We start from the raw sequence: 15,666 nt of genomic DNA on the forward strand, positions 1-15,666 counted from the left end.
AGGCATTTGCTAAAGAGTTGTGCCAATATTCTAAAATATTTCGCCATTTTATTCTCTGTGGTCTCTGCTTTCAGAAAATGTATAATGTTTGGGGGTTTAGGGTAATTTCCATAAAAAAAATAAAAAATAAAACGCAGATTTTTAATGAGAACATTGCCTCGGTAGACAAGTGGTTAATGGATAAGATCCGATCAGATGGGATTCTGCACAGAAACGTCCCATCAATGACTTCCTGGGGAACCGCAGAGAAGTGATGGAAAGCCTCCCCTGCCGATGACATTGCACTCAGCAGGATTGGCACTTATCAGCGGGTGATCCCCGGTATCCGGTCACACGGAGGGCTCCGCCCTCTATCAATTATTGATTGGGATGACCGGGCACAGGAACATTGCACCTCTGGCTGTGCGCGTGCTGCTGCAGTCAGCGACCAATCAGCATAGAGCAGTGATGACAGGGGGGCGTGGCTGACCGGTTGCTGTGAGACGGTATCAGTGGCTGGGCTCGCAGGGAGGGAGGCGTGTCCCTCAGAATCCGCAACATGGCGCTGAACAGGAACCACACGGACGGCGGGGGTGTCGTAGTTAATAATTGTGAGAGGTGAGCAGACGTCCTGTGCGGGCCCCGAGCTACACTTTATTTATCCCGACACCCGGACCGCTACGACTCATTGCCCCGACCTCTGACAGTAAATTATGTCAGCGGGGCGGGGCTTGACTTGATCGATAGGCGGGCGGACCAATCAGGAAAGCAGAAATGTCTTTACCGTTTTATAGTCGTGGGCTCACTAGTGCAGTCATGTAGTACAGCGTGTGTGTAGCTCAGCATTGATATAGTACAGTATGACCAGAGGACCACCGGCATGGAGTTTGCATGTACTCCCTGTATCTGCGTCAATAAGAAATGATGGGGCCCTGTACAAGCTATGTGACAGGGGCCCCCACCCTGATCACAATTCTCCACCAATCATTAGCGGGATGATATTCACACAACATTTATGAAACTCAAAATTGAAAATAACTCCGCACATACATAGAATTAATTATAGGGCACATAAATGCAATATATTGCATGATTTTTGGTAATAATACAAAAGATGAGGTTGTTCCGATTACATAGATACCAAACATGTCAAGTCTTAAACTTACATACACCCATCAAATAGCAACAAACTTTGGCCCCCTATATTTTCCATAGGTGACACTTTAAAAGCCCCACACAGAACATCAGTTTAGAGTTAACCATGAATAATGGGCCGAAAATGATTGATCTCACTCTGGCATGTGTCGTGATATGTAACAAGAGTAGCATGATTTGTGTGTAGACACCCCCGACACACACATTTACATTTCTACATGTTTGTATGTGGGGGTGCAACTCAAAAAATGTGTGGGGGGGAGGGATTTTAAAGTGTAAGTTCACCTTTAGACCCCTTTCACACGGGCAGACCGTTCAGGTCCACCTGTCAGTTTTTTCGGCAGACCTGAAGGGGCGCTCCATGTTAGTCTATGGAGCGACGGATGTCAGCGGTGACATGTCCACTGACATCAATCCGTTAAAATCAGACGGATGGCCCTACGTTCAGATCCGTCCCTGGCGGATTGGATCGGGTGAGATCTGATGAAAATGGACATGCTGTTCGTTTTCGCCCGATCTCTCCATAGCGACCAGCGGCGCTCGACAAGCCCCTCCCCGCTCAGTGATCAGAGAGGGACCTGTCATCTGCCGGCTCAGCGGAGATCAATGGAGAGATCTCCCTCAGAGTTGGCGGACTCCGTGGCAGTGGATCCGCCTCGTATGAATGAGGCCTTACAGAAAATGTGTAAGGTGAACTTACACTGGACTCCATCGCACCCGGTCCTACAGTACCCGAGGCCGAGGCCCGCACTGACATATCGAATAGCCACTTTACCGGTCCGGTCCTCTTCTGCAGCAGTGACAGGATGGGCTACGGGGGTTCTGATTGGTCTGCGCCTACCAATCAGAATGCCTCCTATACGTACCTTTACGAGGTACATTTAGGAGATTAAGCCGTGGGGGGATTTCTGATCCCCCGGACTGGTAAAGCGGTTTTACGACATGTCATTGTGGGAGTTTGCTGGCTTCAGGTACTATGAGACCACGTGCGATGGGGAGGAGGGGATCCAGTGTAAGTTCACCTTACAGATTTTTCTGTAAAGATGAACTTGCCCTTTAAAGCGAATCGTCAGTCATTTTTTTCATCTTTTCATCTATTAAATCTTCTGCCCTTGTTGTTGTTTTAACTTTCGATAGTAAAATATTTTTTTTTTCTGCCACTAAGGCCCCTTTCACACTGGGGTGGTGTTTGCGTCGGCGGTAAAGCGCCACTATTTTTAGCGGCGCTTTACCGTCAATTTTGCGGCGCTATTCGGTCGCTAGCGGGGCCCTTTTACCCTCCGCTAGCGGTCAAGAAAGGGTTAAAAACCAACTGCGAAAGGGTTAAAACCACCACCGGCGGTATAGCCGCGCTGCCCCATTGATTTCAATGAGCAGGAGCGGTTTAGGAACGGTGTATACACTGCTCCTTCGCCGCTCCAAAGATGCTGCTAGCAGGACTTTTTTTACCGTCCTGCTAGCGCACCGCTCCAATGTGAAAGCCCTCGGGGCTTTCACATTGGAGACACAGCAGCGGCTCTTTTAGGGCGCTTTGCAGGCGCTATTTTTAGCGCTCTAGCGCTTGCAAAGCGCCCCAGTGTGAAAGGGGTCTTAATACCTTATACAGCCCACTTCCTGTTTCTTGTCTGGAAAAACGCCTAGGCTTATGACATCATGCACAGCTCTCTCTCACTCTCGTGAGAGTTTGCCTGGAAGGGTGGGGGGATGAGCCATAAGAGGGCCAATGAGAGCTGCAGCTGGAGGTGTGCCTCTGTGTAAATGCAGGAAGTGAACAGGCAGCAGCTTCAGCTGCCCACAGTTAAAATGGATGCAGACTCAGTGGAGGGAGTTTTATGCAGCATATTTGGGAAGTACAGAATTACAGTATATATAAAATAATATGCAAAGTGGTTGGAGGGAAGCTTTAGAATGGCAAAGATGGTTTTATTACAAATTATGTGACCTGACTGCAGTTCCTCTTTAAGTGCCTGGGTGTAATTTTCATTTTCTACACTTTTTTTTTTTTTTTTTTTTCATCACATATGGGGACAAAAAGTTCCATATGTGATGCATTTTTTGGTGACAATTTCTCTTTACATCAGGGGTCTCCATAACGGTTTGTAGAAGCGATCCGGGCGGCTGCACAGCTGCCAGATTGTTTCCATCTCACAACCAAATTACCAGATTTAGCCCCTCGTTCACATCGGGCCGAATTGTCAAATCGCCACCTATTACCGGCAACTGCACCGTCTGAATTGGTGCAACGCTGACTTTGCGGCTCCGCACTGATTCCAAAAAGTAGTTCATGCACCTCCGGGGCGATTTCAATAGACATCTGTGGAGGAGCTGGACAGGAAGTCGGGCTGAGATGTGGGTTTGAAATTGTGTGAATTCCACCTTCAGTGTCAATCTGGGATAACACGAACTCAGTGAGATACTTTCTTTTAGGTCGTAATTTACACTTGTGGTTGGAGGGGCAGTAAAAATGCCTGACTAAGCCCCTCTTATCCTGGAGGCACTGTCACTGCAGTATGGTGGGGGGTTGGTAGGGGGTTTATATACACTCCCTGTGTGTGTGTGACCCCCACTGCCAATGCCATACTATGTATGATGGTAGCACTGTGTCTGTAGGATAAGGGGGAGTGGTTGGGGGCTCTGTTGTGTCTGTTTACTACCCCTCCAAACAGTTATAGATGATACCAAAAAGGAAGCATCTCACTGGTTATGATCATCATCCTTATGATTACAGTACAGTAGCTGCTGTATAGTTGTCTGTCACATGGCTGTTTGTACTGACTTGCCAATTACAGCAGTCTACAGGTGCTGCATAGCACTATTCTATAATATCTGCCTCTGTACCTTCAGTAAAGTGCAGTTCAGTTGGGGCATCTATCTGTGCACCGGGATCCACATGCTGCGCCCTCCGCTCTGTCGCCTCTCCGCTCTGTCATCTAGGGTTGCCACTTCATAACTTTCATGCGGTGTACTATGTATGTAGCTCAGCACTCATGTGGTGCAGTGTGTAGGTAGCTCAGCACTCATGCGGTGCAGTGTGTAGGTAGCTCAGCACTCATGCGGTGCAGTGTGTAGGTAGCTCAGCACTCATGCGGTGCAGTGTGTAGGTAGCTCAGCACTCATGCGGTGCAGTGTGTAGGTAGCTCAGCACTCATGCGGTGCAGTGTGTAGGTAGCTCAGCACTCATGCGGTGCAGTGTGTAGGTAGCTCAGCACAGGTAATTGCCTAGTATCTCTAGTTTAAACAGGAAGTCCCAGGTCCTGGAGATTGGTCAGACTTTTCTTTACCTGGGTCTGCATGTTGGGCACTCTTATTTCTACATGTATGTATTAGGGTTGCCACCTGTTTGGATTCACCCGGACAGTTTGGGTTTGGAATTATGCGTCTGGGTTTCAGACTGTCTGAGACCCGGACACATTATTCAGACTGGATTAAATCTCCCCTTTCTCTCTCCTGCCTCTAAGTGGGTACACTAAGGTAAATCAGGGTTCTCAGAGCACTCCTTACATCAGAGCTCCCCCTTACATCAGAGTCCTCTTTGTACACCAGAGCATTCCTTATGTTAGAGTCCCCAGAGTTCTTCCTTACATCAGAGTCTGCAGAGTCCCCCCTTACAGTTAAAGGGAACTCAGAGTTCAGATGTAAAGGGGGAACTCTGTGGACTCTGATGTAAAGGGGGAACTCTGTGGACAATGATGTAAAGGGGGACTCTTGTTATTTAATAGCAACATCTATGCATAGTTTATCTATGCATACTATGAAAAAAAATTGCTGTGCGACGCTGAAGTGTTTGGGTTTGACTTGAAGAAAAGGGTGGCAGCCCTAGTATGTATACTTTTGAATTGAAAATGAAATATTGAGGCTTTCATCCGTGACCTTCTCCTGAATATGCTGGGTGCCTGCTTCCAGCTTTTGTAACTTCTCAGTCACTGACATTTATGTACTAAATGGTACATAACAATGCTAATCACAGAGCCCTACAATTATTGGAATGTAAACAACTACATGTTATATGAAATTGTCATACACACTAAGAAGCTGGAGAACAGAGCGTGAAGTCGGGCACTTTACAGGTAACAGTTGTCAGACTCCATGTGACTTTTTCCTATAAAGAGCCTTGTAGAACCTGGGGAAATGCCAGCAGGGACGGCTTTTTGCAGCCAGGTGATCTGGTGGGGACATGACACAGCCAGTACATAGGTGATGTGATGGGGTGCACTAGGACCTGTGAGATGAGATGCCATGAGGCGTTGCTCGTGCTTCTGTGTGAAAGGTCCTTACCTACTCTGTTGAAAGATATCCATCGATTTAGGATTAAAGGTTGGTAGACTCACCACCTTCATGCATGCAAATCCCTGCTTTAAGAAAATCCTGTAACTGCACTCTGCCTAAACATTGGAGATCTATGGTGGCAGAAGAATCTTTAGAATCCGACACGCTTCGGCTTCTTTCACACAGACAGCAGGCTCTGAAAATTGATCCGCGGTGAATCACTTTTCAGATAGCAGTATACAGGAGTTCGGGAGGCGATACTGAATGCCTATTTTTTTTTTTTTCCCCAAACGGGGATTTTGCATTTAAATGCCGTGCCACAATACGTTTGTCACACAGTTGTGGTGTGGTCCCATTGACTTTCTAGTAGCCTGCCAAACATGATATTCCAAGTTAAAACTAGCATGTCACAAAGTGATGCAAACTGCCCCATATGCAGTAAGATAAACAGACATGGGGGTCACTATTGTGACACAAACAGTTTTTTTTTTACCTGCGGCACTCTTCCTGATTTATTGGATGCATGGTCCCCCTGCTGCATGCTCTGGTTCGATCCCCTGAGCCCCTATGTCATTACTGTGTCCTGTAGTGATGTAGGGAGCATCAGAGGAAACCAAAGACTGCAGAGGGAGGCAAGATCATTAAAGCGGGGTTCCACTCAAATTTTTAACTTAATCTTACCCCCTTCAGTTAATTGCATAGATGTTCAAATGCCACACGAAATTTTTTTTTTTTATCGCTGTAATTACCTTTATATTGTACTTTATTGTGGCACTTCCTGTCTCTCCTCCCATGGGAGTAGGCGTGTTTATTGCCTTTCCCCGGCGCCACACTGTCTCCTGGGAGCTTAGTGTCAGGCTTCCACAAGCTGTGAATGAACAGCATTCACCGCATCCAGGAAATCAATGCTTGTGGGCTTCACATGCCCACAAGCAAGATGGAAACAGCCAGCATCACATTTTTTAAGTTATTCTTCAGTACGAAAACAGACAGAGGCGGAAATATTACACCCAAACTGTGAGTATTATTTTGGGATTAGCAAAGTGTCTCAATGACCTAAAAAAAAAAAAAAAAAAAAAAAATTGGTCGCCGGACTCCCGCTTTAAGTTTTAGCCCAGGTTCACACTGCCCACAATGTCAGCATGACTTGCATGTGACTTCTTTAACAGAAGTCAATTCAGGTCAGACCAAAAGTAGTGCCGCAACTTTTCTTAGACCCCTTTCACACTGAGCCTCCCCGGGCGTCAGCGGTAAAGCGGCGCTATTTTTAGCGCCGCTTTAGCAGCACTATTCAGCCGCTAGCAGGGTGGTTTTAAAAGGGGTTAAATCTACCTGCAAAACGCCACTGCAGCGGCGCTTTGCCGGAAGTATAGCAGCGCTGCCCCATTGTTTTCAATGGGCAGGGGCGCTTTAGGAGCGGTGAGTTCACCGCTCCTAATGCGCTCCAAAGAAGCTGCTGACAGGACTTTTTCTGACGCGCTGCCAGCGCACCGCTCCAGTGTGAAGGCCCTCGGGCTTTCACACTGGAGTGAATGGAGCCGCTGTTTCAGGGCGCTTTGCAGGCGCTATTTTTAACGCTATAGCACCTGCAAAGCGCCTCAGCGTGAAAGCGGTCTAAGTCGGAGCGACTCAAGTCGCACCGATTAGAACAATTCCATTGCGACTTCTGATGCAACAAGTGCTCCAAAGTCAGTTGTCCCATCAGTGTGAACTGGGCCTCACCCTAAAGTAGGCAAAGATCAGTGGCAAGGGCAGCAGGTTGAATAAGGAATAATTGCAGGAAGGACTGTTTTTTAAGTTTAATGACATATGACTATAAGAATCAAGTTCTATTTTATGGAAAGAGTTATTCTGAATAGAAATCTTATATATTTTTTTTAAATCACACTTCACTTTTTTTCTATTTTCAGTGTCTTGATGTCCTATGACCATGTGGAGCTTACATTTAGTGACATGGCAGGCACTTCAGATGCTTTTCGGGGGACTAAGAAAGGCACGATAATGCTGACGCCATTCAGGGTAAGATCCTATAACGTCCCCTTTGTCACCTGTGATACAAAAGAGATAAATTACAAAATCGACTTATCAATAGTGATGATAGATTTGCTTGTTTTCTTTCTTTTTTTTTTTTTTTCTTTTTTTTTTTTTTAATTTAATAATCAGATCCAGGTATTTTATATAGCGTTCACTTTTAGTTTTATATAAAGTGATATTAAAAGGCAAAATGTTTTCTTTATTAAAATAAAAAGATGTTATACTTACCTGCTCTGTGCAACGATATTGCACAGATCAGTCCTCTACCTCTTTTTGGTGGTCCCCTGCCGGTGCTGTCCGCTCCTTCTTCCCAGTGTACCTTTAGCGAGCCGTGTTATGGGGCACCCATACGGGCGTGCTCCCCTAGCTGTGTGTCCATAGATGCATATAGCGCAGCTCAGCCATGCCCTCCACCCCTTCCTCGCAGGATTTGACTGACGGCAGCAGGAACCTATGACTCCCGTTGTTCTATGTAACCCAGGAAGAGAGCAGCGCTGCTGCTGCCAGGGACAGCGCTGGAGTGGTGAGAGTTGTCAGGTAAGTGTTTGGGAGGGAGGGTCAAAGAAGTAGTAAAACTTTTTTTACCTTTATGCAGAGAATGGATTAAGGTTAAAAACATTTCAATTTTATAACCACTTTTACATATTCTATATTGTGTGTATAAAATCTGGTGGATGATTGCCCCCTTTTCACCTTCCATCTGCTTTTCATGCTTTGGCTAAGGCTGGCTATACACTAGTAGATTTGCAAATGAACATTTTTAGAAACATTTGTGCAAAAATTCCTTGTACCTTCACTCTGGGTTCACACACTAGTGCGATGCGGGAACCAGCGCGATTCCAGCGCCGGTTCCCGCATCGCTCCTCTCCCACAGGCAGTTCACACTGCTTTGTAAGAAACCGCTGCAGGTGTCCTTAACAAAATTAATGACACCCCCAGTTTAGCTCACAGATCGCAGTGCGAACTTGCACAGGAATCGGATCGCATAGGTGACAACACTCATGAAATCCAATTCTAGTGCGGGGAAAAACAAGTCCCTGCACTATTTTCTATGCGAGTTCAGCCATACAAATGTATGGCTGAACTCGCATTGCTCAGACATCGCATGTGATCGGCACCTGCGGTGTGGGTGCGAATTACATGTGAGCTCCGACATTGCGCTAGTGTGAACCCAGGCTTAAAGACTGGACAAATACCATTCAAAAGTAGTTTTAATTTGCTTATAACACTTAATTTTGGAACAAATGTAATTTTCTCAAACGAAAATCAAATACACTGTTAGCAAGATGGTTCATTCAAGAAAAATTTTCCACACCACTTTTGAGAAAAAAAAAACATTCCCCCCCCCCCCCCCCTCTATGTACATTGCAAGGATTATAACAACCTTTGTCGCAGATTCCTACCTTTTTTGTTATTTAGAAGAAATCCCTGTGTGTTTGTCTGTGCCTCTGTGCTAAGTGGGTCTAATGGGAGTGGTTTCATAATTATCCATCAGCTGTGCAACTGCAGGGCACTATTGAGGAAATCTGCTGGGCCTGCATCCCTTTAGACATGTTCCTATTGGAAATATCTCACCAAAAATGACATTTTTGTTGCAGGGGATGCCTGAAATCTGACTTGTATCTTAGGCAGACTTCTGGGAAAGTTTGTGAGCCAATCACACAAGCAGGAAAAGATGTATCTGGGGAGTGGTCAGTACACATTCTGTGTACAGAACAACTCCATGTAGCCATATTGCATTTATAGATAAATACAGCGGCTGCAGATTGAAAAGGAAAGGTAATTTTTATTAACATTCAACTACATAATGAATTGTATCGCAATTGTACATGCTATATTAATTTTTTTCCTTTATTTCCCCCACGAAAAATGGAGTTGCCCTTTAAATTTTCTCATCCGTGTGGTTGAAAACAAATGTTGATTGGACCAACTAATGATTAGAGAATCGAACAAACGTCATTTAAAACAAACATTTCAAATTAAAGTCTACTAGTTTATAGCCAGCTTTACTTCCTTTCATTCTAATTATCTTCACACCTTATTATCTTACAATTCAAAGATGTAGACCCTTCACCTCCCGAAAAGCTCATTTGATACCCCTCTAAATGTACCCTAAGACTCCAAACTATTAGCCACTGTAAACAACATTGAGCTAACTCTGAAGGATGAAATACATTCATTATTTCTGATACATGAATACATGCTTTACAGAGAATGTTAAAGCTGAATTCCAGGTATGGCTAGAAATAGGATAGCAGTGCTCCTACAATGGTTGTCTCTGGCTTCCGGATCTTGTGCCAAGCAGTCGCCCTTCTGTAGGAGGTCACTTACTTAGCATGGGTACCATTGAGAAAATGCAAAGTGTTTCTTAAATGGTGCCAATGCTTAGCGAGTGACCTCCTGTGTTCACTAAGCAGCTCAGCATGGAACCAGAAAGCCAGAGGCATTTACTGTAGTAGTAGTAGTAGTACCTTTTACAGTGATTTCACTTCCTCGGGGATCCCACAGGAATGGCACATGCATACTTAAATTGGTCCAGGCCGGGCCCATGTAACACTGCAAAAGTCGCCATACCTGGAACTCCACTTTAATACTCTTAGAAGGTATCAGATCCCATTGTTACGCTAAATCAACTTGTTTTATGCTCCTTACCTATAATATTTGTATTTAATTTATCTTTGGAAAATCAATGAAGTCCTTTGAAAGAAAATCAGGTAGGTGGTAAAAATAGCTTTCCACAATCCATGCTGTGAGTTTATATACACCAATCAACCATACAATTTTGACCACCCACTATAACCTGTACAGGCATCCTCTAGAAGGCATTTTGTGGTATCTGGCTCCAAGCTGTTAGCAGCAGATCATTTAAGTCCTGTAAGTTGCAAGGTGGGGCCTCCATAGATCGGGCTTGTTTTTCCAGCACATTCTACAAGTGTTCAATTGGATCCAGATCTGGAGAATTTGGAGGCCAATCCACACCTTGAACTCGTGTTTTCCAAACCATTCTTGAATTCATCAGACCAGGCCAACTTCTTTCATTGTTCCTGGTTCAGTTCTGAAGTTCACGTGCCCATTGGAGGTGCTTTTGGCTACAGACACAGGTCAGCATGGGCACTCTTGAGTGGTCTTTGGCTATGCAGTCCTGTAAGCAACAAACTGCAATGCACTGGTTGATTTACTAAAACTGGGAGAGTGCAAAATCTGGTGCAGGTGTGCATAGAAACCAATCAGCTTCCAGTTTTTTTTTTTTTTTGTTTTTTTTTAATCAAAGCTGATTGGCTACCATGCACAGCTGCACCAGATTTTGAACTCTCCAGTTATAGTAAATCACGCCCAGTGTGTGTTCCGACACCTTTCTGCCTGAACTTTTTCAGCAATTTGAGCTACTGTCGCTCTTCTATTGGATCAGACTACTCGGGCCAGTGTTCGCTCCCCACTTGCACCAATGAGCCTTGGCTGCCCAGACCCTGTTGCCAGTTTGTTGAGCTCCTAATTGCATGTTACCACTCCGATGAGCGGTTATATGTGAACAGTGGCAGCACCGGCCATTGCTTTGTACAAAGTATAAATCTAGCCATGTCATGTTAGAGCAATCTTATTGTTCTAATCAACTTAACTAACGAAACAAAAAAAGAATCCTTTCAAAAATAGTTTCAAAGACAACCTATGGGCTTTTTAAAACATTTTTCAATACTTTATTTTGGCACAAGGTAACAATAAAGGGAACGCATTGCATATGCTATGGCGAGATGGTGTCATGTCCGAATAAGGGTTCAGAAATAAGGAACCATGTTACCACATATGCACAGTGTGCTTTAATGCAATGCCCCCTAAAGGCATTGAACAGATAATATATGTAAAGTAACCCCAGGGGCCTACTCTGGCAGTCGTCTCTGTACCCTGTGTTTTTCAAATTAAATTCCTAAACCCAGGAGCCTGCATTCACTATATCTGGTCTCACACAGAACATGGAAATGCAATAGTTTTAGTAACTATAAACAGCTAATTACCTTTTTTCTTATCAGCAGTATATAGTAGTCTTGTGACTTTTATCAGTTCCTGGTTAAAGCTTGTAGGAGGAGTTTTTTATACTGCACTGAGCTGTCCTATCAGGATCCAGGACCTCTGACCCTCTGTATAGACCGAGTGAAGTTGTGCCAGTAAAACCACTTTTTGAAGAATTTTTCTCGAAGGCACCTCTTCGTGGCCACCAGATCTTCCATTTTGGTAATTTCAGTAAGCTTTTTCAACCAAACAGAGATAGAAGGTCGTTGTGTCTGTTTCCAAAAAAGCAGGATAGAGCATTTTGCTGCTGCAAGCAGTAATGGCAAAATGGAACGTCTAAGTCTTCCTCGAGATCTGGTGATGGTGAAGAAAAAAAGAATGCCAGGTCCCACGGTAGGACATGATCAATGAATTTCTAGGCAGTGCGACATACCTCTGAGTAATCATGCAACCTATGGGTTTTTATAATGTGAATCTAGATGGTTAACTTGGCCTTATCCTATGCTAGGGAATTGACTCAAAGGCACATTGCAAGTAAATAAAAAATAATTTATGAAAGGAAAGACACTGCAAGTAAGCATTCACAATACTTGATTGGCTGTGCTTTTGCCTGCAAGTTGGTGACAGGGTCTCTTTAAATCCACAGGTGATATTTGTATCCAAAGGAAGGGATCCAATGCAGTCATTTATGATGCCTTTCTACATGATGAAGGATTGTGAAATCAAGCAACCAGTTTTTGGGGCTAACTTCATCAAAGGCACTGTGAAAGCAGAACCTGGTGGTAAGAACCACATTCACAGTCCTTATACTTAAACCAGGGGTCTCCAAACTTTCCAAACGAGTGGGCCAATTTACTGTCCTTCAGGCTTTAGGGGAGCCAGATTGTGGCCAGTGGGAGTAAATGATGCCCCATGGGAGAATTCTAATTGGCTTTGGGGGGGGGAATAGTGCCCCATCAGTGGTTTCAGTGGGAGGAATGAAATCCATCATAGTTGTCAGTTAGAGGACTAGTGTCTCAAGAGCCAGATAAAGGCCAGCAAAGGGCTGCATTTGGCCCCTGGGCTGCAGTTTGGAGACCACCGACGTAAAGCAAAATGTTCAAATGGTCACATTCTGTACTTTTTCATCTGCAGGTGGCTGGGAAGGCACTGCCACGTTTAAACTCAGTTTTCCAGCTGGGGGAGCCATAGAGTTTGGACAGTATATGTTACAAGTGGCCTCTCAAGGTAAGTAGCATTTAATTAAAGTGTGTGTGTATGGGCAAAAAAACAAACATCTTTAGTACACCTCTTGAATACATGATTATTTCCCCATGTTTTTGTTTAAAAAGTTTGCAAATAAAGAAACCTACTAGTTGATCTTCTAGAAATCCAGTGAGCCTCTACTGCATTGAATGTCCAAGCATATTATCAGTCCTGCCCAGTACTTTCTGTTGACCACAGAACAAGACTCCCTGTCATAGGTGTGCGCAGGGGGTGTGCCAGGTGTGCTTAGGCACACCCTAATCACTACGTGCAGTGCCGATTTCCTGGGCTTCCCCCATGTTGGCCCTGCAAACAAATGCATTTTTAACTCTTAAGGACTGTTAAGATGTAACATATTTATTCTTGAGTTTAGATTACACAGGTGATACCTTGCACTACATGCGGGGTCCGCTGTTTGCCTTTGCTGCCCCTTTCCCTTGATGAATTGTTTAAAATAAAGCTATAAAATATATAGCGGGAAGGTGTGTTGCAGGGGGTGACGTCAGCATCCTCCAACAAGGTCCTGAGGAATGCTGAGCACTCCAAATCTTACAAGCAGCCACTGGGAGATTCTTATCAGTGAGATTTGAAATAATCTACATTCTGTAGATATTGCTGGAAGGTGGATGACCTCACCCTTGCCTAGGCAATGCAAGCGAAAGCCAGGGAAAAGTGCAAACCTGTGATTTTATTTTTTTATTCCTTATTATACCCTGTACACACGATAGGATTTTCCGATGGAAAATGTGTGATAGGACCTTGTTGTCGGAAATTCCCATCGTGTGTAGGCTCCATCACACATTTTCCATAGGAATTTCCGACACACAGTTTGAGAGCAGGCTATAAAATTTTCTGACAACAAAATCCGTTGTCAGAAATTCCGATCGTGTGTACACAAATCCGACGCACAAAGTGCCACGCATGCTCAGAATAAATTAAGAGACGAAAGCTGTTGGCTACTGCCCCGTTTATAGTCCCGACGTACATGTTTTACGTCACCGCGTTCAGAACAATCGGATTTTCCAACAACTTTGTGCGACCGTGTGTATGCAAGACAAGTTTGAGCCAACATCCGTTGGAAAAAATCCTAGGATTTTGTTGTCGGAATGTCCGATCAATGTCCAACCGTGTGTACAGGGCATTATTCCATTAGTCCAGCAAGGTGGGGTCATACTTAAACCGTAAACTTCGCTTTTTAGGTGCAAGAACCACTTTAAATTAAATTTCCATTTTAATATTGTATTTGGTTTTGGGTAGAGTGGGGACGGGTTAACACACCAGTAAGGTTTTTATCGTTGTCTGGGCCATTATTGGTGAGATTTCCCCTCTCTTCCTTTTGCATTGTGATATGTTCCCAGTGAGGACACAGACAAGGAACATACATATCTAACGTGACCTTTTCCCACTCTGTCCCAAACCAATATAATATGGGTTGGAGTGCCATGCTAAATCCTTTCTCCTGATCAAAGTCACATTTTATTTTAGGATTAGCATTGCAAATGTTAATATAAGTTTTGACTTTGTTTATTTTAAGTTTGCCTTTACTTTGTAAATGAATATTGTTCTGTACATATTTTTGTATTGTGGTTTGATTGGTAAGATACCGAGGAGCAGCGGCTTCAGGTTTCCCATTGGCAGTATTGCAGTTGAGTGCTTAAATTTTCATAATTAAATATGAGGGCTTCTCTGTGAAGTAACTTGAAATATGTGAAGGGGAGATATTATGTGATAAAATGCCCTTTAGGCTGGGTTCACACCTCCGGCAGATGCGGCTCGCAGCAGGGGTCCGGTGTGTCCCAGTTTTCTGTTTCAGGGATGAATCCGGGCTGAATTTTTGCCTGAATTCAGCCCTGAAACTGAGCCAAAGACGCACAGCTTTCCTGTGCAAGCCGCTCTGCAGCCACAATGGAGATATGTGAACCGGCTCCATAGAGAGGCGGTCACAATCTCCTGTCATGCGAATTGGATGTAGGGCCGAAACAACGAATCGATTAATCGATTATAAAATTAATCAATTACTATTTTCATAATCGATTAATCGGCCAGTAACATAATGGGGTTAAAAAAACTAAAATTAGCCCTTTATAGTACAAAAAGAGAAAATAATCGCTACTGTAAATACTACTTTCACTGTTGCACAGTAAAAAAACGAACCCCTTACAGTAGCGATTATTTGCTCTTTTTGTACTATCAAGGGCTAATTTTTTTTAACTCCATTATGTTACTAAATGTCTTAGGCCTGGTTCCCACCCGTGTTTTCTGGTGCTTTTTGCAGAAACGCACTACAGTTCATTTAACGTTCACATCTATGCTTTATTCAGTTGCTGCATATTTGGAAAGGGTCAGGGACCTTTTTCATTGGTCCAATATACTTCAACGGAGAAGCTGCAGAAAAGCACGTAATGCGTTTTTGCAGCAATTTGTCTTTTTTTTAATCTGGCCAACAACAAATTAGCCAAAAAAAAAAGGCATAAAAAAAAGCAAAAATGCAAATCACAGCAAAATCACGTGCGTAAAAATCAACATGCACAGCAAAAAGCACTGCATAAACTGATCAAAAGCAAACTGCATAGGTGTGTACTGAGCCTTATGCTGGCCACACGGATCACTTTTCAAACGAGATTATTCATGCGAAAAATCTTTGTACATTCACTGAATGAAAGAATGTTTGAAATTTTCACTTGCTTTTAACATTCTATTTTAAAATGAATGTAATTTCTGAACAAAAACCTCATACACTGTCTGAAAATTCCTTTCACCAAGAAGACTATTATTTCTACATTTTCCCATCACTGTCGTTGAAAACAAACATCGATTTGACCACACGAACCGTTACAAAATCGAACAAAGTTCTTAAAATTACATATTTTTTTTTTTTTTTTTTTTTTTTTTTTAAGGAAGACATTGTTTTTGTACGGCCAGCATGTAATATATTACAGTTCTGTTTGAAAATCTGCAAAACAGTCTTTTAACTTTTTTTCT

General features: G+C 43.7%; 1 protein-coding gene across 1 annotated transcript in view; it reads left to right on the top strand.

Annotated features, from left to right (window-relative positions):
• Positions 1–440: 440 nt before the first annotated feature.
• WBP2 (WW domain binding protein 2) overlaps positions 441–15,666 on the top strand; it is a 37,157-nt gene continuing 21,931 nt past the window's right edge. The window contains exons 1-4 of the mRNA XM_073606188.1: positions 441–597; positions 7,311–7,419; positions 12,086–12,221; positions 12,574–12,666. Coding sequence (XP_073462289.1) covers positions 539–597; positions 7,311–7,419; positions 12,086–12,221; positions 12,574–12,666 — 397 coding nt within the window. The 5' untranslated portion in view covers positions 441–538. The remainder of the gene's footprint in view (positions 598–7,310; positions 7,420–12,085; positions 12,222–12,573; positions 12,667–15,666) is intronic.

This window comes from Aquarana catesbeiana, linkage group LG12, assembly GCF_042186555.1.
Source record: "Aquarana catesbeiana isolate 2022-GZ linkage group LG12, ASM4218655v1, whole genome shotgun sequence".
NCBI classification, from domain to species: Eukaryota; Metazoa; Chordata; class Amphibia; order Anura; family Ranidae; genus Aquarana; species Aquarana catesbeiana.